Source organism: Mytilus galloprovincialis, chromosome 8 (assembly GCF_965363235.1).
Source record: "Mytilus galloprovincialis chromosome 8, xbMytGall1.hap1.1, whole genome shotgun sequence".
Classification (NCBI taxonomy): domain Eukaryota; kingdom Metazoa; phylum Mollusca; class Bivalvia; order Mytilida; family Mytilidae; genus Mytilus; species Mytilus galloprovincialis.
The window spans coordinates 92,282,585-92,307,048 of NC_134845.1; the positions used below are offsets into that span (position 1 = coordinate 92,282,585).

General features: G+C 32.3%; 1 protein-coding gene and 1 long non-coding RNA gene across 3 annotated transcripts; both read right to left on the reverse strand.

The window, feature by feature from the left end:
- Positions 1-3,333: 3,333 nt before the first annotated feature.
- LOC143043685 (uncharacterized) lies at positions 3,334-13,900 on the reverse strand. Its single transcript, XR_012968546.1, has 3 exons — positions 13,800-13,900; positions 10,674-10,742; positions 3,334-3,660 (listed from the first exon to the last, which is right to left on the reverse strand). It is a non-coding gene; the product is annotated as an uncharacterized LOC143043685 (long non-coding RNA).
- Positions 13,901-16,181: 2,281 nt separating this feature from the next.
- LOC143042840 (uncharacterized) lies at positions 16,182-23,935 on the reverse strand. 2 transcript variants are annotated; one of them, XM_076215310.1, is made up of 4 exons: positions 23,806-23,935; positions 20,285-20,368; positions 19,203-19,284; positions 16,182-17,784 (listed from the first exon to the last, which is right to left on the reverse strand). In XM_076215310.1, exons 1-4 carry the CDS (start codon positions 23,813-23,815, stop codon positions 17,595-17,597), a joined length of 366 nt encoding a protein of 121 aa, XP_076071425.1. In that variant the 5' UTR covers positions 23,816-23,935; the 3' UTR covers positions 16,182-17,594. The 2 variants fall into 2 exon arrangements, with proteins under 2 accessions (XP_076071425.1, XP_076071424.1); XM_076215309.1 differs by lacking the exon at positions 23,806-23,935 and adding an exon at positions 21,905-22,099.
- Between the last annotated feature and the right edge of the window lie 529 nt (positions 23,936-24,464).

Sequence of the window (24,464 nt, forward strand, 5' to 3'; positions counted from 1 at the left end):
AATAACTCTTTAAGGGGTCAACTTAAAATTTTCGTCATATTGACTTATTTGTAGATCTTACTTTGCAGAACATTATTGCTGTTTACAGTTTATCTCTATCTATAATAATATTTAAGATAATAACCAAACTCTGCAAAATTTCCTTCAAATTACTAATTTGGGGGCAGCAATCCATCAACGGGTTGTCAGATTTGTCTGAAAATTCCTGGGCAGATAGATCTTCACTGAAGAGACAAGTGGGGCATAAAAATGCACAGCTGTGTCATGATTTGTGAAATCTGTGCTGAAAACATAGGCATTTATGGTGTTTGAGTAATTCCATCTGTGAAGCTCAACATTAGCTCGTCAGTTGGTGGTGGACAGTTATAAATCTTTCCTGCAGGATGAATGTACATCTGTTCAGGAAAACCAATTTCACAAATCAAAACTTTCCTCTAGATTTCTCCTACAATATTCATCCAGTTTAGTTCTTTTGGTTTAACGGGACACCGTCCTTTTTTAATTTTGTAAACCATTCAGTCTCTTGCTTACAAATGGTGCATGAAAATAGGATGGGAATGCATGGCAGTAGACAAGTCTCTATAAAGTGGGTATGTGCCCTGAAAAAAGTTTTATAACATTAGCTTTTTTGAAACTTGTGAAAGACATGTGCAACACACATACCTAAATAACTATAACATAGGTGGAGAGCATCATTCATGTCAATGTTTTGTTCCTGTTTACATTGTCATTTATATTTTTCAAGAAAGCCCGAGGCATAGCTCATGAATTCTTGTCATTACAACCGAAATTTACATAATTACTGCTAAAATAATTATCAGTATAATATATCTCTTGTAGAAAAACCATACAATTGTAGTATTAACCAAAAAATGTCAAACAGATGATATTGAATCGTAATCCCAAAAGTTATGACGTCTTGAATTCACCCCCTTTTTATTCTAAAACGATAATTGCGGTTGCAAACAGACTTTGGTTTACTTGCATGGCGATTATATAAATAACAGTATATATTTCTTAAAGAAAATAAAGTTTTACCATGAATAGTTTCCTGAACGTAGTCGTTTTCAGTAAAATGTGCCTTGCAAACAACAGCTGATTGATATGGGTTCTAAGATTGCATCGCACATGACAATCTACGTTTGAGCCATGGCGTTGATCCAACTTTTCCTTCTTACTAAGTCATTTAGAAATGCAAGTCCTCCTCTTAAATGACACTCAGGTACACACCAACAAGGACTAGGCATCGTTAATTGTGTGATTGTTTTGCAGTGCAAAAACGGAAGTTAAGGACGGAACTGACTGGTCTCACTAATAAGAGACAAGAAGAATTTTAGAGACAAACAGCGACAAGAAGTTTAATTTAGTGACGAAGCGACAATAACTAACAAGGGACACGCGAATCGTAATTCTCTCACGAGGCTATTCTTATTTGATGTGATAGGGTGAAGCTACACCTATCAAATATGTCCCTATGAAAAAGAAGAATTTCACTGTTAGAAAGGAAATGATATTGCATGGTTTTGAATCAATAAATTCTTTAAAAGGAAATTGAATTTTTTTTGTTTTGCTGGCCAATTTTTAGCGTGTGCATAAAATATAATTTTTTTTATATCTAATAAAAACTAATCCCTTTCTTCTTAATAAAAACATATTTTTATCTATCAATGTACAGTAATATAAAAACTGTTTTATAACCGCCCCTATAATAAAAAATAATGCATGTTTTTTTAATATCTATGGGGAATAAGTTGTTGCAATGACATTTTTTTTATTTATGTATAGTCGCTATATAGTCTTCTTGACGCTTCTTCTCGCTAAATTAATTATATTGTCGCTTCTTATCGATATTTTAATTTTATTGTCGCTTCTTATCACTTTTTGACGCTTCTTGTCTTTAATTAGTGGAACCCTATTCAGGAACGATAATTTCATATTTTACATAACTGAGACCGAAATAACTATAACGTCATACGGCTTCACGTACAGAAATACTTTAAATTGTATATTATGCAATATAATTCACGGTCAGTCGACTTTTAATTATAATATCATGTTATATCAACGAGTGAAATGATTTTAAAATATCTTTAGATCGCAAATAGTACTCGAAATTGAACGGACCTCTTTCCACACGGAATTCGAATAATGATAGTTTGTAATCAGATTGACTGCTTATAATGCAAAAGACACATTAATAAACAGATTTTTAAAACGAACAATACACACTGATCGTTTCTTTATTTCCCAATGTAAATGAAAGGAACAAAAACCAATACATACCACAAAAAGTAGAGGAGAAATTTAAACATTTCCGGATCTATTTCTTGCAAAATGACCCCCAGCAAAGATTTGCGTAAGGAAAGATGAACCTCATGACTTGAAAGTCAGGCCTTAAAGCACTGCCTTTAAAAAAGAAGATGTGGTATGATTGTCAATGAGACAACTCTCCACAAGAGACCAAAGGACAAATAAATTAACTACTATAGGTCACAGTACAGACTTCAACAATGAGCAAAGCCCATACCGCATAGTCAGCTATAAAAGGCCCCAAAATGGCAATGTAAAACAATTCAAACGAGAAAACTAACGGCCTTATTTATGTACCAAAAGTAAATGAAAAACAAATATATTTAACACATAAACAAACGACAACCACTGACTTACGGGCTCCTTACTTGGGACAGGAACTTACATACAGAATGTGGCGAGTTCGAACATGTTAGTGGGATCCCAACCCTGGGACAGTGGTATAACAATAAAACATAAACACAAACAATACAAATAAGTTGAAAAAGGCTTAACTCATCAGATAGATAAAAATACCAAATACTGAAAATACAAGAAAGAATATTTATAACAGAGAAGCGTACATAATAGTCGACATAACAGGTAAACCACAGAACAACAACAACCGCCACGGAATATCAAAAACAGTGACGCGCTTACGTAACTAACAAGCAATCTCGATCTTTATACAATTATTTAACAATATTCGTTCAAATAATTTTCATGACAATGGAAAAACATTATCATTTATCATTTAGAGTGCAAACGATAACACAACAAGATTATCTCACAGAAAGACCAAAAATAAATCCATGAATGTTGAATGTACAAAAAACCGAGACAAGATGCACAGCAATGCAAATTCACATTCAGCGAGTTAATCCTTAAAGGGTTTCTGTATGGACAATTGATTTATTTGTTTATGTTTAGTAATAAATTGCAGTCAACATATTAACATAGTATCCTTAATTATGACACACACACAAAAAAAATCATAAATCAAATAAAAAAACAAGCAAAAACCATGCAAACATACACAAAAAGAATGTTAATGATAATTTTAATCTAATCAGTATTGAAAATGTCCTTCATCTTCTGCGAATTCCATTTCAGCCATTTCCACTGCAACATTTCGATGCTTAATATCTCCAAATTCACCATCAATCATATCTTCAGTTTCTAGTTCTTTATTAGTATGTTCTGTCCTGCTGTAATTAAGTACGTAAAGCCATCTTTCATTCTTGGAGCTCTCAAACAAACGTTTTGCGTCATCCTTCTTATTAAATATTTGTGAAACATTAATATCGTCTTTCAGTCCATAGCAAACCACAACGCATTTAATATATTTACGATCCATCTCTTTGTTAATTTCTGTAACAGAAAAAATAGAATTGATAATTTTTTCAATACTTATATTTCAAAATGTCAAATGACAATATAAATTATGAATTTCGTGCGTCAAACTTTCGGCATAAACAACCAAGATTATAATGTCGTGCGGCAAATGCAACGATATATGTACGCAATTAAGATAAAAAAAAAAAGAAAAAAAAGAGGCGAAAGCGATATATCAGTTGGACATTCAAACTCAGAAGTCGAATATAAACTGAGAACGCCATGACTTAAAAGAAAAAGACAAACAGATAAACAATAGATCACAAAACAAAGTCAAAACATAGAAACTAAAGACTGAGCAACACGAACCTCACCAAAACACAGTGGGTGATCTCATGAGCTCCGGAAGGTTGCGCATATCCTGCCTCACGTATGTCACCCGTCGTGTAAAGTTGCGGCCAACACAACGATATATATACGCAACCACGACAAGACCAATATGTAGGAATCCAATGCAATACATACAAAGAAAGACCAGTTGTGTCTTTAAGGTCAGTGTCTTGTTTAAGCCATAAGACCAGGTTCAATCCATTATTTTTTCTTAAAGTGTCCTGAACTATTAAAATCAGGAATATGATAGTTGTTATAATAAAGTCCTTTTTCATATATTGGTGTTTGTCTTTGTTGTAGTTAAGTGTTCCTGTTGTTCTGTTGTTTTTCTATCTCGTTTTAGTTGGTAAACCGGATTGGTTTTCTCTCAATGGATCTATAACTTTCGAACAGTAAAATTGAGAATGGAAATGGTGAATGTGCCAAAGAGACAACAACCCGACCATAGAGTAGACAACAGCAGACGGTCACCAACAGGTCTTCAATGTAACGAGAAATTCCCACACCTGGAGGCGTCCTTCAGTTGGCTCCTAAACAAATATATACTAGTTCAGTGATAATGAACGCCATACTAAACTCCAAATTGTACACAAGAAACTAAAAGTTAAAATAATAAAAGACTAACAAAGTCCAGAGGCTCCTGACTTGGGACAGGCGCATAAATACGGAGGGGTTAAACATGTTTGTGAGATCTCAAACCCCCCCCCCCTTTACCTCTAGCCAATGCAGAAAAGTAAACGCACTAGTAGTATACTAATGTTGACCTTATATATGTGTAATGTTACAGTTCTCAACCAGCATAGTTTATTTAAATACTGGGTTTTGCGGATCCAGGATTGCAGGTTAGGAGGCGCAAAGTTTTATTTTCGCCGAGCGGAGCAAGGCGAAAAAACATTTTGAGGGTAATTTTTTAAAATATTCTTTTAAAGGGTGTGCAATGTAGATATTTCGACTTATTGTGGGGTAAAATAAGCGAGAAATTAAAGTTTCAAGATGAAACCGACGAAATCCACCCCTGGCAACAATCTACAATCACCATAATTAACAAAAAATCTCTGAGCTTCTATTCATTGAGACCACCCCCATATATTTCCCAGAAAATGGGACAGAAGAAAATAAGGATAGAGACAGACAGTACACAAGCTGACCCTCCATATAAAAAATCTAGCGAATGATATGTCAATGGATGCTGGGAAAACTGGTGTTGCATTCATATAAGTCAATCGAATATCTTCAGGGGGAAAATGCAATAATGACATAAATATATTCATCAAAGTGAGAGGGTTAGCGCTATAAAACCAGGTTTAATCCACCATTTTCTACATTTTAAAATGCCTGTACCAAGTCAGGAATATGACAGTTCTTGTCCATTCGTTTTTGATGCGTTTTTTTATTTGATTTTGCCATGTGATTATGTACTTTCCGAATGGATTTTCCTCTAAGTTTAGTATTTTTGTGATTTTACTTTTTTTGTATGCGTCCTAGTGGATCCTCCGGGCCGAATATCAAATATATGTCCCTGTTCCGCGGAGAATCTCCCAGTTATGGTGGCAAGGTCTCTTACAAATTTAAAAAATCTTCAACAATCTCCTAACACCCCTAACTCACGTATGCACTAATGGATTAATATTGCATATGTGAGTTTATAAAGCTGCATCCCCAAAAACAGAAGCTGAAGATCACATGCATGCAAACAGTTAATTTTGAGTATGTGTTCTAATGCAAACTAATCTACAATCAAGACACCAGAACTTGTAATTGTATCTATATAGCAATATCAGACAGACTTTGGGTTATTGTAATTGTAATCGTTAATCAGCTGTAACTGATTACAATTAATCATTGTAATCATTAATCAGCAAAAAATCTGATTACATGTAATTTAATTTAATCAATTACTTTTCAAAATGCCCTGTAATCCTGAATACTTTTTGATTACATTCTGATTACAATGAAAAAATCTTGAGCTGTGTTTATGGTCAGTAAATGAATCTTATTCTTATTTAATAAATGTCTAACAAGTTAAGATAGTTTGGTTTACTTTATTAAGCATGTAAATTGATCTGTTTACTTCAGTAAAAAATAAACTGTTATAGTATTGAAAAGTCATCATTAGCCTAAGATGAGACATATAATACAATTTTATGCCTCTGGCCTTAGTAAAAGATATTGTACATATATTCACAATTTAAAGATGTACACATATATATATATTTGATAAAAACACTGTTATAACTAAGTAATATTATTATTTTCTTTTACCCTGAATTATAATCTTTTGTTAATATTGTGATTTTTGTCAACTTTGAATTGACAGGTAGGAAACCAATTAACATGATTAAGGTTTATTTTTATTTCAATTTCCAATCAAGTATACTATTAGCTGTAGGACAATATATATGATAAAAGATTAATCAGACTTGTGAAAATTTATCTAATTAGCACAAACTAAATTAAAAGTTGGACAAAATATCTTGTTCAAAATAAGCAAATTTTTGTATGTACTTGGACTTAACATGTAAAATGCATTGAATTATAGTACTGGTAATTTTTTTTAAATTTGTTTAAACAATTCTATTAAAATTTTACATAGTTTGTATCTGGTATTTTAATTTCATCCACATTCTAAATTCCATAAACTGCACCTAGATATACATATAAAGTCTTGAAGAGGTCAAAAGACAAACAGCAAACTCTTTATAAAGCCATATTCAATTGAAGTCAAAACAATTCAAAGATCAATGATGATAAAGTGTAATGGGTGACACAATGTTCATGTATGTATGTAGTGAACTTTTGTGGTTTATTAAATAGATGATATTTGATAAGCTATCATTTTAAAATATAAATAAAATTCTTTATACTGCACTCGTTCTATTTGAGTAGTCAAAATGCGTTGACCGTATATTTCTATGTCCTATACAGTCACTGACCTGATATCACTTTTCCTCATGAATATTTAAATAGAAATTGTCGAAATTATATTTAATTATTCTTACGTCCTCTGCAACCTGTTCTTATTTCCAATGTAAACAACGATGCGTTTAACGACTCAAACTTGTTTCTTTTACAATTTTTGGGAAAATATATTTCACTTATTAATATTTTTTTGTTTGCAACCTATAAATCATTATGTTTTATGTTTATTGTTGATATTTTAGTCTGTAAACAAACGAATTCGTTCACCATAATGTAATGGTAATGATGTACATTTCATCGTGTTGTATATTTCTCCGCCTGTTTGATAAGGCCTTTTTAAAGGGGGGATTTTTCCCAATATTTAAATTAAATAAATAACATAAACACACTAAACAACAATTGAAAATGTTTTCTTTTTTAGATTGCAGTATAAAAACAATAATAGTGCATTGACTTGACATATCAACGATATAAGGATTCGGCCCGAAACGGGGAAAATGCTCGCGGCACAGCCTCGCATTTCCCCGTTTCTAAGCCTCATCCTTATGTCGTTGATATGCCAAGTCAATGCACTATTATTGTCTATTTCTAAACAGTGCTATAGTTATATTAATGTTTTTTTTATTCATTGTAATCAGATGTAATCATTAATTTAATCAGACACTTTCAGAAATGATGTAATCATTAATTTAATTCAATCGTACAAATGACAAAGTAATTGTAATTTAATCAATTACATTGAAAGTAATCAGACCCATCTCTGATATCAGGTAATATCTTAACTAAACATTGAAAGACATGGTGCTGGTAGTTGTGACATAAAGGAATACAGGAACACCACAAAAAAGATTACTCTTGTTTTGCACATAGTCAATGTGTCAAGTCAATTGTACATGGCTTTCAACAATGTGAAATGAAACCGGTCAACTAAAGAATTGCTTTCACTCCATAACACCAGTCCAAACTTGGTTAAGTCGAGGGAAATGTGAAGAGTTGACGGATAGACGAGCGGACCGACGGACACAAAGTGAGACGAGACAGATCACAATAGCTGACTTGACCAATACTAGTATTAGATTTTGCAAACGAAAATTTCGATTTTTACCAGCGATTTTTAATTGTCGTGTCAGACTTTTATATATACTGTATTCGCAAAAAAACCAATAAAATCAGAATGAAATGCATTTAAGAAGTTGTTGTTGTTTTCTGGGGATCCCATGCATGCAATGCGGTACATATTCGGCAAAATTTTTAGGTTGCAAGAGAGAAATATATATAGACACAGGGATACAAATTAATAAACTAACCTTTCGCTTGAAACAGTATTTATATCATTCATTAGGGATATTAAGAAATAACCTCACCTGGAATGTTTTCTTGGTCGTGCCATGAAGAAATTGTGAAAGTGGAACTTCGAATATAAAAGAAATTGATTTTAAAAAAACGCAATTACAAGGTTTTTACTTTAACTGCTATACCCCTATTATGTTTGTCATCAAACGCAGCTCCGCGTTCGACACCTTCTTTTGAAGTATGTCATATTTATAGAACTTAAATAAATCGTAGGTCAGTTGATAAGTTGATTGTACTTTGAATGTTAAAAAAGATTGAATGGTCTCTTTTGATATTTAAATAAGTTGAAGACAACCCATGCATTGCAACTTGTAGAGGGGTGCACGCCCGCAAAACTCCCGCCTAAATCCGTCCCTGTCTTGAGTCTTTATTATTAATCTTAAGGAGGTAGACCTAGGTTAAGGGAAATAACTCTTAAAATCATCAGTACGTTTATGTCAACCATTTTTTTAAGAATATATTCTAAGCTTCTAGGTTACATAGATTATTTTCAATCTGTTTCAGGTAAATGCTTAAAATACATGGATGAACTTGACTTTTACAAACGCTTAACCGATTTAAAGAGTTATCTCCCTGAACCAAGGTCTACCCCCTTAAATGCACCGTACACCAATGTTCATGATGTTAGAGTCTTTGGTTTGATTCCACCTGTGATCATTCAAATAATCATATTCCCTCAAGGCAAACACAATATATATACAGATACTACAATGACGGTTCACAAGTTATATTGGTTTCAGATAAAGATGTAAATACCCATAGATATTGTTCAAATGAAGCAACGTCTGTCTATTTGACAAAAGAAATTACGATACCAGAATTTGAATTGAGCAGAAAAATACAGAAATAAGTTTAGAAGTTTAAAGTTATAGTCTAAATTCTCAAAGCCTCAAATGGATGCAAGATTCATTGCATGAAAAACAAATTTCGTATAATATTTTGAATTAATTCTTACCTTTTAAAAGCGATCCCGAATTATTTATACAAATATTAACTAGATAATACTTTAAAAGGTTAAAATTAAACAACATTAATAATGATACCACATTCTCTGAAAATATATTGATAGTGAATTCTTGGAAATTCACAAAAGGAACAAGGATCGATTCATAAGGATAGTTCATTTAGGGTCAAATAGATTTTATCACATGACATTAAGTATAAAGATTTTAAACAGATAGTAATAACAAAAATCTAATAAAAGGTCATTTCAGAAAGGGGAACTTCATAAAATCTGACAAAATAAGGTAATGTAAATATCAACCAATCGAATAGCAAATTAAATGAGAACGTTTCCTCTTTTTTTTTTTGTAATGCTGAGATGTGATTGGTTGAATTTTGTTTCTTTATGTCCAGCGCCAAATATTACCTGCATATTCAAGACAATAGCAATACAACAATTTCTACAACATAAAGATTTTGCAAGGTAAACTAGCTGGTTTTGCAAGGACATATTTTACTGTCACTAGAAAGTTTACAAATAAATAGATTGGTGTCAAGGGCAACATTTTTTTACTGCTCTTAGAAAATGATACAAATAGCTGACTGTTTAAATGGTGTCAGATTTCGAATGCCACTACAAAATAATACAAAATCAAAGTTCTGCAGGGTTAATAGACTGGTGAGGAGGGAGACATATTTTGATTATCACCAGAAATTTAGGGATTTTGGGATAAGGATAGAAAATTTAAACAGACCTACCAACACCCCCGATTGTTGTTGCACGGGTCACTTAACGTACAGATAGTGTAACATTATCCCTATCATCGGACATACACAAAACGGACGAAAACAAAACAATTGATCGTCAGTAACCCCATCAAAGTTAGTTGTTTGACGAGTGTGTCCCTGAATGTTAATAGATCTTGTTTTCCTAGTTGCATCCACCGCGTTGATCGTAGCACAGAACATTCAGCATGTCAATCACTCACCGAAAACTAGTATTTTAAACGCGTAAGACGTTTGCTCTTCAAGCATCATCGATTGTATTAACCTTTATATTGCCATATTTATTAACATGCATTTCTTGGAAGAGACTAACATGTATGTAGTCAAATTTAGAGTTATCATGTCAAGTATGTGCATCATATACAAAGCTGCACATTCCAATGCAAAATGGCAACATCTAACATTATATATTCACATGATTTGCACCATGTGACTTAGGTCATATTGATAAAATACTTCCCTCTGTTAAAGATTGAAAATAAAATCATATAAAAAGAGCGGTTTGTGATATTCTACTAAAAATGGATAAACCTTGACTGTTTACAAAATGAAAAGGACAAAATCATCATATCTTAAAATAATCTGGTCGACGCCTTAATAAATCAAGTGAGATTGACTGTTTGATTAGTGTTTTACAATCCTAGTCAAATAATACGTACCTCCCGTGTGCAGGAAGTGAACTCACAACTTGAGCGTTGACTGGCTATTGATACCTTTATTTGAAGCCCCTGAAAAGCAAAAGAGATTACATGTTACATGCAAATTCATTCTATATGTTTTCCCTATATGCGTACATTCATTATCACTGAACTAGTATATATTTGTTTAGATGCCAGTTGAAGGACGCCTCCGGGTGCGGGAATTTCTCGCTACATTGAAGACCTGTTAGTGACCTTCTGCTGTTGTTTTTTTCTATGGTCGGGTTGTTGTCTCTTTGGCACATTCCCCATTTCCATTTTCAGTTTTATAAGTCTCTTTTTGTATAAATCTTCATTTATATTTTCACAATTCGTGTTATTTTATAAAACACTTATCAGGCTGATATCCAGATGAAATGTAATTCTTGTTAAAGAAAGCAAAACAAAGGCCAAGTTGGTAAATTTGGTTTTTTTCTTTACATCTGTGGGCTTTGAAACTTATTTAAGCTGCATAGTTTGAATATTTGTACATTTAAAATACATGTGTATACTTAGATTAAAAAAATATTAATCCAGTTCTTGAACGAATACATGCATATATCATAAACTAAATCTTCGTTGCACGATGTTATCATTTGTATCGTATAATAGCCAAAAAAATATTTCACTTGCTCAGTGTTGATGAGAAAATATGGCAGCTTATTAATTGTTTTGTTTTGAAGCCGAAGTCTACCGGTTGTCACTTTGGTAATCAACAAAGAAGCATATATATTGAGGTAAGCACGTGTATAATATGTACTATAAGATATAGTTTATTTCGATGACGGAGCGGTGTTCACGTTTGTTGAATCCTTCTGTCATGTTTTCCATGGTATCACTGTATCCATGGCGATCACTGTATATTAAATAGAAAGGTCACGGTGATGTCACTGCATACGGAAAACATGTCGTCGAATTATTGTATGGGAAGCCAATAATCAAGAAAAAGTAAATTTCTACTAAATTTTGACTAATTAAGGCATTTGAAAAAAGGATATGTACATAAGTATTATTATTACAACTACCCATTTAGTTATAAAACAAACCATTCGGAATATTGCAGTTGTTATCAAATGGTTTGTATGTGTGTCGGTGTTTGTTTTAGTGCACTTCAGTGTTCCTGCAATTCCTTTTTACAGGAGATGTTTTCTCTCAATCGACTTGTGACTTTTGAACACCTGAATACTACAGTCGATTATAGTTGTTATCTTTTGTCCCGGTGAAAGTGTTTTGTGAAATAAATCATAGTAAATAGTCAAATATCTCACTGAAAAAAGAAAGTCACTTGCACCTTTTTATATTATAGTGTGTTTGCATTGACTGTTTTGTTACGAAACATATAAAGCAAACATATTTGATACATAATTTCGCTTAAGATTCTATTCTTATTTTGTTATAATTACATTAGGCTACCGGTTGATATAACACCATTAAAGGGGTACTGGCTACGAGATATATAACAAATTCAAAACTAGGAGTGATCTCAGGTACTCCGGAAGTGTAAGCATATCCTGCTCCACATGTCGCACGCGTCGTGTTGCTCATGTTATAACAAACCCGGTAAATAGTCTAATTCGGTAGGTCACATTCATGAAAGGAGGGGTTTGTAGTTACGACGTAAGGAACATAATCCGATATCATCCGTGAAACGGTTGTCCCATAACGGTCAACCAACTCGTGATAGCGTCCGTAAAATTTACGAAGGGATGATTTCAACTCCAACATTTGGAACTCTTGGTTTAAAATCTTCCTTGTTAGCAGCAACCCTCTATCAAGAAAATCATGATAGGCAATACAAGCACGGGTATATCGTATCAAATAGGAGATATATACCCCATATATAGGTGCTGCTTGAAATTTGCTACTTAGAAATGAAAAGTTTACAATTGGAAAGCTGAAATCATCTCTTTCAGTTTGCCGTAAAGTTTTGTTTTCAGCCGACCCTCATTGTCAATTTCTAGATGTAAGTCAAGATATAAGGCCGACTTAACTTTATCTGTTGTATCCTTTATCTCTAGTTCGATGGGATAGATGCGTTTAACATAGTCACCAAATTTTGAATTATTTAGTGATAGAACATCATCTATATAGCGGAAAGTAGAATTAAAGGATGTTGCTAACTTTTTATCTTTCTTCCTAAGAAGTTCCTGTATGAAGTCAGCCTCATAATAATAAAGAAACAAGTCGGCAAGAAGAGGGGCACAATTGGTTCCCATTGGAATGCCGACAGTCTGTTGAAAAACACGTCCTCTGAACGTAACAAATATGTTGTCAATCAAGAAATCAAGCATCTTGATATTGTCAGTTTCAGAGAATTTTTTGTTGGAATCTGAGTGATCCTTTACAAAGTAGGATTTATCCCTCCCTAAGACAAGATACTTGTATCTACGTTGGCCATTTTTTTTTTATGAAACAAAGCAATACCAACTCTTTCAGTTTGTCTTTTAGTTTAGAATGTGGAACACTTGTGTAAAGTGTAGAAAAGTCAAAAGTTTTAATACTATTGCAAAATGAAAGAGAGTTAGATTGTATGTACTCTACAAGATCTTTGGATTTTTTCTTTTAATCCACATCTGATTCACGCAAGTGGATCTTCAAAAAATATAAATTTCCAAAACAATATTTTATTTATATGGTACATGTGTCTATATGGTAATAAGTCTTCAACCTCTGAAAATATTCAGTAACCTTCCTTCTTCATCGGCCAGTTGTATTTTACCAAAAAAACCAGTTAAGTATCAATAAAACAAATACATGTTTGATATTATCATTAAATAAAATAGACAATAAACCACCATAATATAAGAAAATGATTGTACCAAGTTAGGAATATGACCGTTGTTATCCATTGTTTGTATGTGTTTGAGCTTTTGATTTGCTATTGCTTAGGGTTCTCTTGCTTAAAACTTTCCTCGGAGTGCATTGTTTTTTGTTAATTTACTTTCCACCAATTGATTAATGTTAATTTATCTATAGGGGATTATTATAAACTTGAGATAATTGCTAATTTAACGATTATCTGTCGTCTTAAGCATATTTCTAAATGTACGTATTTATTAGTATTAGTTTTCGAAAATGTCTACAATCCTTATATATGTACGTTCTTACCTTCAAAAAGCGTTCCTTATTATTAAAACAAGGTAGTTATTCATTTAATATTTTTACAGGTGTAAAATAATACTACCAAATGATATGTATTTATTTATTACTATGAAAACATATTGATAGTGAATTCTTGGAAAATCATAAAGGGAACATGGGTCATTTGGTGTGAATGATTATTTTAACAGCATTAAATTTCGGTCATAGTTTTAGGTTATTGAAAGAGTTTTAATAAATATGAAGAAATGTAAATATTTACGTGTGTAAGTCTGTCTTAAGACCATTGTAAAGAAAACGTATATATTTCTTATGACAATGTATGATATTTAGGTTGTACTTTGTAAATATAGATGATGCACAATGCTTCTTTATACATGTTAAATTTATAGGTGTTTTGTTTACCTACAGGTTTACAAATATTCTTATCTACATGTCTAATCTCATACATATCTGAGAATTTAAAATAACAAGTACGGGGATAAAAGAACTATGTAAAAAATGGTGGTGCAGTTGGAAGAGGTCAACATTTAGTATGCCTGTCAAACTTTCAAACTGAATGCAAGACTTCCTTAATATAAATTCCGCATTTGATCTATAATTTTTAAATTGGTTGTCCCAAAAGTAGAACACTTAAACTGTTAAAATATGCTGGAGAAAGCGCAGGTGCAATTCTTATTAAATTTGCATTTATTGTCGTAAAAATTGTTATCAGTTACTTCAGTAAACCCGATATCAATTTAGTATTATAAATTAAAGCTAACAGGATAATAGATTACTCTGAAAATAATTTCATGATGGTTTCTTGGAAAATAAGTTTGATAGTTCTTTTAACACTAAATAATACTTTAACTTAACCTTTTTTATTATATACTGAAAGATTTAGAAATACGATATACTAGTATACATGATTATGTTTGTTTACTTTTAGAATTAAGTACGAGTGTGATAAAGACTTTGATAATGTTGTTTTTTAGTGTGATAAAGACATTGTTAATGTTGTTTTTTAATATGCTGTATGGGGGTATGTGGTTGGTTAACAAGCTGTGGTAAAAGTTCATTTCCATTCAACACGAGGACAATTGAAATAATTAAAAGGTTGGTTTTTTTTTTTTGGGGGGGGGGGGAATCAAACATGTATTCAACTGAAATTCTAATACATTTTGTGTATTATAACAATTAAACTATTTTAGATTTAGTTTGCGCTGGTTTTTCAATTATAATATAGTTTTGAGTATATGGAAAGAAAAGAATGAAATGCGTACATCACTTATTAAAAAATGTCTGTCTTATTTTCATAAATCTAATCTTATGATTTTGCCATTATAGAAAGAATTTTCCGTTTTAAATTTCCCTTGTAGTTCCGTATTTTTGTTATTTTACTTTTTCTCATAAAACATAATTGTATAGTCCAATTGAATTGCAGATAAATCTATTATACCATTTAAAAAAACATTAAAGAGCTTTTAGTATGTCGCTGAAATAAAACATGGGATTCCCTTTTTTAAACCTTAAATATATAATAATATATAGATCCATTAAACAAAATTTTAAACGGATATTTCATTCATAGTTTCATTGGACAGTTCCTCACCTCCAGGGCTTAGTGTCGTGGGTCCGCTCCTCGGCCAGATAAAACCAAAGACTTATAAATTGGCTTTGTTGCTTCTTCGCTTATCATATGGTGTTTGGGGTAAAAGATAAGACTGCTCGCCCCGAGGCCTATTGATGTGTCTATAGTATATGTGAAATCTAGACACATCCTTTTTAGGGGCGGATTTATGCATTTTTTTTAAAGTTAGGTTCAACCGTATGTTCCCATCAAAAGCATCGATCGTATGAAAAGGAGAGAGAGAGAGAGAGAGAGAGAGAGAAGAAACATTGTAACAACGGTCCATTAAAACGGAAAATAAAATTATTTGCAATATAACTTCAAACAAACTTTGTGAAAACTAAGGTGCACCCCTAGAGCTGTAATTGCAAGTAAAAATCTCGTAAAAGTTCAAAATTTAAATCTATGACCCTCTTCCAAGGGGTCAATCAAAAACCAGCATGAAAGAAAGATGCCGGAAAAAATATAGCGAAGACAGAAATAAATAAATTAAAACAACGGTCCATAAAACACTATAAAGAAAACAAATAGCAACACGACCTCAAACAATCTTTATGAAAACTCAGATGCTCTGGGAAGGTATACAGCTCCTGCTACCCTAGTTGCACCCACAGAACTGTTAATTGCAAGTAACATCTCGGAAAATATCAAACCGCACACCGTGTATTTTGAAAATGTAAGCTGCATGTTTTCTCCTCTGCTCTACACCATATATGATATGCCATGATATTGCCGTTTGAATAATATCCATTTCACAGAAGAAGCCAATTATCATAAAGTTTGCTAAGCGTCTTATTGTCTTTATTGCACAATCCAATTTCTTTGATTTATAAATTACATATTATATAAATACAAATTAAAATCTTATAAAAACTAATTATTTTCATTATATTAGCATAACAGTTACATAGCATTCCGCATATTTTGGTACATACATAAATAAATAAATAAAAGCAAACGGTTTAATAATAACTATAAGTGTATCATCATTCAAATCTATCTCACACATTTCACTTTGTATACAATTAGCAATATTTCAATATGTATTCAATATTTTTTAACACAGTTCTCGTATGCAATTTTCAATATGGCATGAAATGGAATACATAAAAATCAATCTTAAGGTACAAAATGGCATACATATCAATCTTCCATGATTTACGATAGAGTAAAGGGAACGCAATGTTATGGTGCGAAATGGTTTTTTTTTGTCAGGGTACGAAATGGAAGTTACGAAATGGTAAGGGTACGAAATTATTGCAGATATATTTTTTTTTAGAATACTAAAATTGAGAAAGCAAATGGGGAATGTGTCAAAGCGACAACAACCCGACCATCGTTTGTCTAGTTCATGTTGATCAATAATATTCAAATATGCAAATATACAAAGTAATTAAAGTGGTTGTTAGTACATTGTTGTGCTAGTTGTTCATCAATTGTTACATCGTTTTAAACGAAGCAGAACAAAGACGAACAAATAAAAAAGGGTACCCTATGTTCATTGCATCTCATGTCATTTCAGATTATTTGATTGTGACCTCTACAGAAAAAAACTTACTTAGGCTTCAAGAATTACTTATTAACGATAATCAAAGACAATAGTTTTGTTTTGCACCGCTTTTCTCTAATCTTTTCCTTTATTGTCTATTTTTGTTCATTATTTTCTATTCTGTACATACCATCCATAAAGTTGTCACAGTATTATCATTCCTTTTCTAATGCTAAACTATTCAAATGTTAATAATAAAACCTTTGAATTATCCAAGAACGCCAACTTCAATTGTGCAATATTCTTGCCGGTGACTCAGACGTCAATCATGGAATTGACGACAGACCTCGTCCAATTAAAAAATGCGTTACATATCATATTGAATTATAAAGAGCAAGCGCATTCATACAAATTTCTATATAAAACATGATGATGAATTCAAATGTTTCGCAGTTTAAAAATACCAAAGACATACACGCACTCTTTCATTTTATTTACATGAAATAACTTTACGTTCCTGATACATAAAACGATTACTGGTATCCTTCAAGAGAGTGTTCAAACATGCATTGTAATCTATAATCTTTATCTTAACAGTTTAAAGTTCATCGCAAAAAGCTTTCATGAGAATAAGATTTCATCATCTCATTCAAAAACCTTTACCTAAACAGTTTTAATTCATTACAAAAAACGTTCTTGAGTATTAGATTTCGTCATCTGACTCGTATTCATAAAGGTCCTTATCCTTCCGACTGAGAGCAGCGTAAGCAGTGGTCCCTTTGACAATGCGAGGGGGTACAAGTTCCTCCGTCGTAGTGTCCATGTATACACCTGCGTTATGTTTGGTTGATCTTTGGGTTCTTAACTGATTCTGATATTCTCTGTTGTTGTCTCTGAAAGAAAACATAAAGTTGAAATTTGTTAATTTAAAGTGTTGATTCAAACAGGGCATTTGTTTTTAATTTTCATGATCATTTGTCTCATCCTCGTCCTCGATCGTCCCTCAGACTGAACTTCCAGGAACTAGAGAAGTGACATAATTTAGTGTGAGGGATATCGGGGTTAAGTAGGGATGTCGGGTAGGGTGGTAAACAATTTGAATCAGGGAAAAGAAAGATAAAAAGGAGAATGAGAAAAAAAATGCCCATTATTATTTGAATATAGCGGGATCTTGAAAATTAACACAACGTGTCATCCCTCTCAGGGACGTATGACTAATATTTCTTTAGCTGTAAACAGGATTTTACTCAGCTCTGATAAAACTTTTTTTATTTTGAAGAAGAAATTGTCTGTGTAATACCGCGATATATGTCAGACCAAGTGGTAAAAAGTTTAAAAAAAAAAAAAAAAAAAAAAAAAAAAAAAACATCACTTTATAATTGACATGCGTGAAAATGGTCTTTTTAGAGTCAAATTTTCTGAATTAACAACGGAAAAAAATGTTTTATCACCGAGACGGATAAATGTAAAGGCGGATAAATGTAAAAAGGCGGATTAATGTAAAAAGGGAGTACATCAAAAGTGTATTAAATGTGTTCAAAAGTTGACGTCACTGGAGTTTTCCTTCTATATTTATATACGGCATGTGTATCAAACTATTTGTAATTAAATACTACGCTGTCGTAATAGTTTGAATAGTTTAGGCGATACAAGCAGTTGTCTAGCCTCAGTAAAAGATAGACATAAAAACATCGATAAAACATAACAAATACACTGCTATTCTACAATCCTTCGGTAAAACCCAACGAGAGTTTTTAAAAGCTATAACCAAAAAAGGAAGAACATGAGAAATACATAAAAAAACATATTGTTGTAACCGATTCCCTTTTTATGAACAATGAGTAACCAGAGGTGCTCATACAGGGACTCATTTTAACTTATTATTAGACTTGCTACAATTCCCTTTCTATTATTTCACTCTTACTAATTTATATGTTTATTGATAAGTGCCAGCCTACTGATTGCCCTTGGAGATGTCAGTATAATTGTAATCTCCTAGTTATAGCAGTAAAATTATTAAAGGGGCAAAATTGAAAAAAAAAACATAATTAGGAAGGGACATGTAGCAAGTCTAACTTATTATCTATAGAAAGATAAAGGATAAGACACAAAATCAGTTAATAATTGACATGCGTGAAAATGGTCTTTTTCGAGTCAAAATTTTCTGAATTAAAAACGGAAAAAAATGTTTTATCACCGAGACGAATAAATGTAAAAAGGCGGATTAATGTAAAACGGAGTTCCACACTCACACCACATCTGCCTTTATCCATGTACTGTAAAAATCAAAAGAACAACGCTTTTCTCTTACCTTTTTCTCTTTATCATGATCAAAGCCAGTACAACCATTCCCACGGCTATCAGTAAACCAAATATAAGTCCGGCAATAGCACCTGTAACAAAGGAAAATGGAGAAATTCTTATTCCGGTAACCGAACAAAATTAAATAAATTACAAATGTCAACAACGATTGGAAAATATCTATTTGCAGATAATTTTTGTTAAAAAACATGATTTTGAGAAAATAATACATTAGCCTGTAGAGGCCTGCAAGATACAGAAGCTCAATAGTTTAATCCTGTAAAGTATCCCATGATGTTACACTGGTAGTAAATTGTTTTGAGCAACAACTAATCAATCAATAGCTAATTAAGCATAGGATTATTTATTTTTATTTTGTAAAAGTTTTTGCTATGACATGTGGACTAACTTGGCTTATATGTCTACAGATAGAAAATAACAATTGACGAATAATACAGTTAAAATTGTGATATTTAAGGAAGTTCAAAAATGATTCAGAACCTTCTTCACAATTCGAACTCAGCAGGTCCTGGAGTATTTTGAAAATATGTATTAATCGAGGTCCTGAAATATACCAGGACCCATAATTTTGCCTGTATCCGCGACTTATATATATATAAAATACATTTTTTTGTGATTGACATGTTCTATACAGGTATCTTCATTGTATTCCGCTAACCGTCAAATGTTTCATTTAAGACTATTCTTAAAGATCTTACTGATATTATTAGTTACATAGTGTGCTAGTGACCTAATACGGTATATATGGGGTCAGTAAATTCCATATGGGGTGAGAGCGAAGCAAATACAATATTTATAATTAAAAAAAAAGAAGATGTCGTATGATTGACGATGTAACAACTCTCCACAAATTACAAAAATGACACAGAAATTAACATCGATAGATCATCTTACGGACTTCAACAATGAGCAAAGCCCAAACCGCATAGTCACCTATATATTTAAGGTCCCGAAATGAAAAATGTAAAACAATTCAAAACGATAAACCCAACGTTTGTCTGTTTGTTTGTTTTGGGATTTTTTTTTTAATGGTTTTTATATCTATGAAATATATTTAATGCGTTTACCAACCTGCTTCAGATTCTACAGTAAACTCATCATTGGTTAATTCGTTGTCTAGGCTGGTTTCGTTGGATGCCGGAGTCGAAGGCACAACTGAAATAGTTTAAAGAATTGTAATAATAAAATTTGACATCTAGCATGTTCAATGTTGTTCAGTCATGAACGTCTGGATGAGTTGATTTTTCATTTCTTTATTCTGAATATTTACGACCATTTTTCTATATTCTTTATCTATTTTGACAATTATTCTATGCTTGTTATAAATTGACGTATCCATATCGATCAAAAATGATTACAAACAAAACGAACAAAGTATACTCGATTACCGACGTAAAACGTCAAATTTAATTTTGACGTTACCAACTTGGACGCAATATCATGCGTAACGTCTCAGCACTCAATTATTCTTCATTCTTTATTTGTGTGCCTTCTTTTTCTTTATCCTTTTTTTTCGCACTTTATTCAGCATATCTTTACCATTTATATTCTATTCTGTAATTCCAAACCTGACCTAAATAATTGCTGCCAGTATTTTTTGGGTTAACGGTTTGAAACGAGTTGACAAGAATATAGAATGTTCAAACAATCTTATCCTTTCAATTCGTTTCTTTAATGGAATTTTGAACCAGTTTACTTTGGGTCCCGTCTTTGGATAATACTCTAGATCGTCATTGTGCTTATTTTAATTGTACATTCTGTTTTGTATATTTCGTTTTATAAATGGGCATTATTGAAAGAGCTGGGGAAAAAGTATACTAGTCTTATACACTCTAATATGGATACACGCTTCTGTTTAAAGTCCTGTACCTCTTCACAACAGTGCATGTGCATGATTTCCTGCTCATTGGTCGGGTTGTCGTCTCGTTAACATATTCCCAATTTTTATTCTCAATCTTAATTACCTTTTTTTTTGTTTCATCTTAAATTGCATTTTTAATTTAAAAACAAAAACTGTTATGGACTGCTTATACGATCTCTGTAAGTATACGTTTTCTTACAACTTTTGTAAACACGCAATGTAGAGCTTGTGAAATAAAATAAAAGTTTATAAACATTGTCGCCGAGGACCTATTCATTGATCTGCTCATATGCATTTTGTGTCGCTATTCAGCTGCTATTTTTCGCATATATACCCCTCATCTCCTTTATTTTTTTATTCTATGTTATTTATACAAGATAGGTCTTTAACCTAGCTTCGTCTCGACTTCGTCTCGTGAATATTAAAACACATATTAAAATATTTAATGTATATTAAGCAAAGCAATTTTTTTACTTCCTTAGGCAGTTATTGTATTTATTTAACCTGACCCGACCTTGTTTTAAGATCTACTTCAAGGATCCCCTTCTTTCTGATTATGTGTGTCCTTCATACACCCTCCGGTAGTCCTAGTGATTTTTAAAGAAGTATTCAGATTATCGGGGGAGGGAAGGAAGATGTCAAATAAAAGCATTCAAAGAGAAACTGACAACACTAAACTACAATCTACAAAACACTACATGAAAAGAAATCTAAAGACTGCATGAGCAACACGAACCCAAATAAAAAAAAACTGGTGTGTTCGGAATACACGTAGTTTAATTAAAGGTCGATGACAAGCGATTCGATTTCATTTTAAAGCCGGTTCTCACCTGTTGTTGTCGAGACGTTGTATGAGTCTCCTCTTCCCCACAAAAATCTTTTGATCCGGTAGATTTGTTCGATCTTCTCAACAATTCCCATGTTTTTTGAGACGCTAAATTTCACATCATGCACTTTTTGTTTTAGAATATGACTCGATATTTATTTATAAAATGTAACTTAACCCCCAGGTAGGCCAATGTTCAAGGTATGATTACACACCTGTATTTTATCTTCACGTTATGGTATATTATCATATGTATAGTTTATGTGTATATATAGGTATTAAACCGCAAGTGTAGATTTCTTTTCAGCTTCTTGTCGTTATAGAACGTGATATTATTATGATTCATCCTTATTAATTGTTTTACGACATGCAAATGCAAAGGTTATTTGCTCTTCAGGACATGTCCTCGAAGCAAATTTGTTTTTATTTATGAGTATTGTTTTGTCATTAGGTAGCTGTCTCTTTTGCCTCTCCGCTGATATCTGGTTATACCCTAATAAATTGTGGATTTGACTTTAACAGTAAAAAAAAAATTCAGTGCCATTGAAAAGTTCAAAACACATACCAGAGCCTTAGTACATGACATTTAAGGGCAAGACGGAATCATTGATTTTATTAATATTATTCCTCCATTCAGCCTTTGTTGCGAGGGCATAATAATTTCCTAAAAAGGGCCATAAACAAATTGCTCTGATCTTTTTTTCTAAATTGATTTAAAATGTTTAAATGTGACAACTCTCTCATCCAAGTCACAATTTGTAAAAAGTAAAACATTATAGGTCAAAACACAGCCTTCAACACAAAGCCTAGGCTCACACCGACAAGTAAGCTGTAAATTAAGAGCCCTAAATTAAAAGTGTTAAACAATTCAAACAGGAAAACCAACGGTCTCAGTAATCTATATAATCAAGAGGCTCGATCTCAAGAGCCTGAATAGCTCACCTGTTATTTTTTGCTTCAATCTTTCATCAATGATTATTTTTGTTTTTCAATATATATCAATGAGTGGCATAAGAATGCCATTTGAATGTTCTTTGTATCTGTCATGTATACTTCAACAGCAAATAAATGCGTTGTACCCATATGTTCCATTTTAGCCATAGTGTCTATGTTTCTTGACGTACAAGGTAATAAAATACAAATTATATACTAGATCCATTTGAGAAGATTTTTAAAGTTAAAAACATAAAAAAAAACTTTGGTTAATTTTCCTTTAAAGGCAATAACTCTTTAAAGGGTCAATTGACAATTTTGGTCATAAAACTTTTTTGTAGATTTTACTTTGCTGAACATTTTTTGCTGTTTACAGTTTATCTTTATCTTCATTAATATTCGAGATAATAACCAAAAACTGCAAAATTTCCTTAAAATAACCAATTTAGTGGCAGCAACCCAACAATGGGTTGTTCGATTCGTCTGAAAATTTATTGGCTGATAGATCTTGACAAATGAAACCATTAAACCCCATGTCAGATTTGCTCTAAAAGCTTTTTGAGATATAAGCCAAAAACTAATTTGACCCCTATGTTCTATTTTAGCCATGGCGGCCATGTTTGTCGATGGATCAAAACTCCGGATACTTTTTATAAACTAGATACCCAAAGAAACATTTTGGTAAAGTTTGAAGGTATTTGGCCCTGTAGTTTCAGAGGAGAAGATTTTTTAAATAGTTTTTACGACGACAGATGATGACGACGAAGACGACAAAAGACGACGGACGCCAAGTGATGGCATAAGCTCACATGGGGCCCTTTGTGCCCGGTGAGCTAAAAATGAGACACGTGAAACACAAATGGACCAAAGTCAGCTGGACAGTTATACAAATATATTGAATAATACATATATAATTGATATGGGGGAAGCCATGCCTATGTCTCGGGGAGGGGTTATTCTTAACCTACTCACCCCCGCTCATGGAGGAATAATAAACTATATTCTTTTTTCCATATAATTCGTTAAGTTACAAAAAAGCAACTTCAGATGCGGAAATCTTGATCCGATTGCGATATTTATCATGTGTAAAGTCCGCTTTGATGTCTTATGATTAAGATATGAAATTAGGACTATAAGCACTTAAAAACTACTTATTGTAATCTCTAATGTATATGAACTTAGATGGATAACTAACTTGAGGTCAACATAAAATTGTGAAAATGCACCGCCCCCAATAAATAATTGCATGCATTTAACAAATTGTGCTGAGACATCTACAAACTAAAGACAAAAAAGGAAATAAATACGAATTCAATCAAATATAATATAAATGTATATTATGGTGGCGAAAGGGGTGGGGGGGGGGGGGGGGGGCGGTGCAAAAAAAAAACCATCGAATTAATTTAAATTTAAAGATGTTGTGTTACATTGACTGTGAACGATATAAAATATAACGTGTTAATTGGTTCGTTAACAAATATTATGTTCCCGGATGTTTTTTGTCGAACAATACAATTAATAACTAATCAAAATTACTGTAAAGATATCATGTATAAAATGGCACAGTTTAGATATATTTTTGTGAAAGCAAAACAGTATTTAATAATAATAATAATAATAGTCAAAATTTC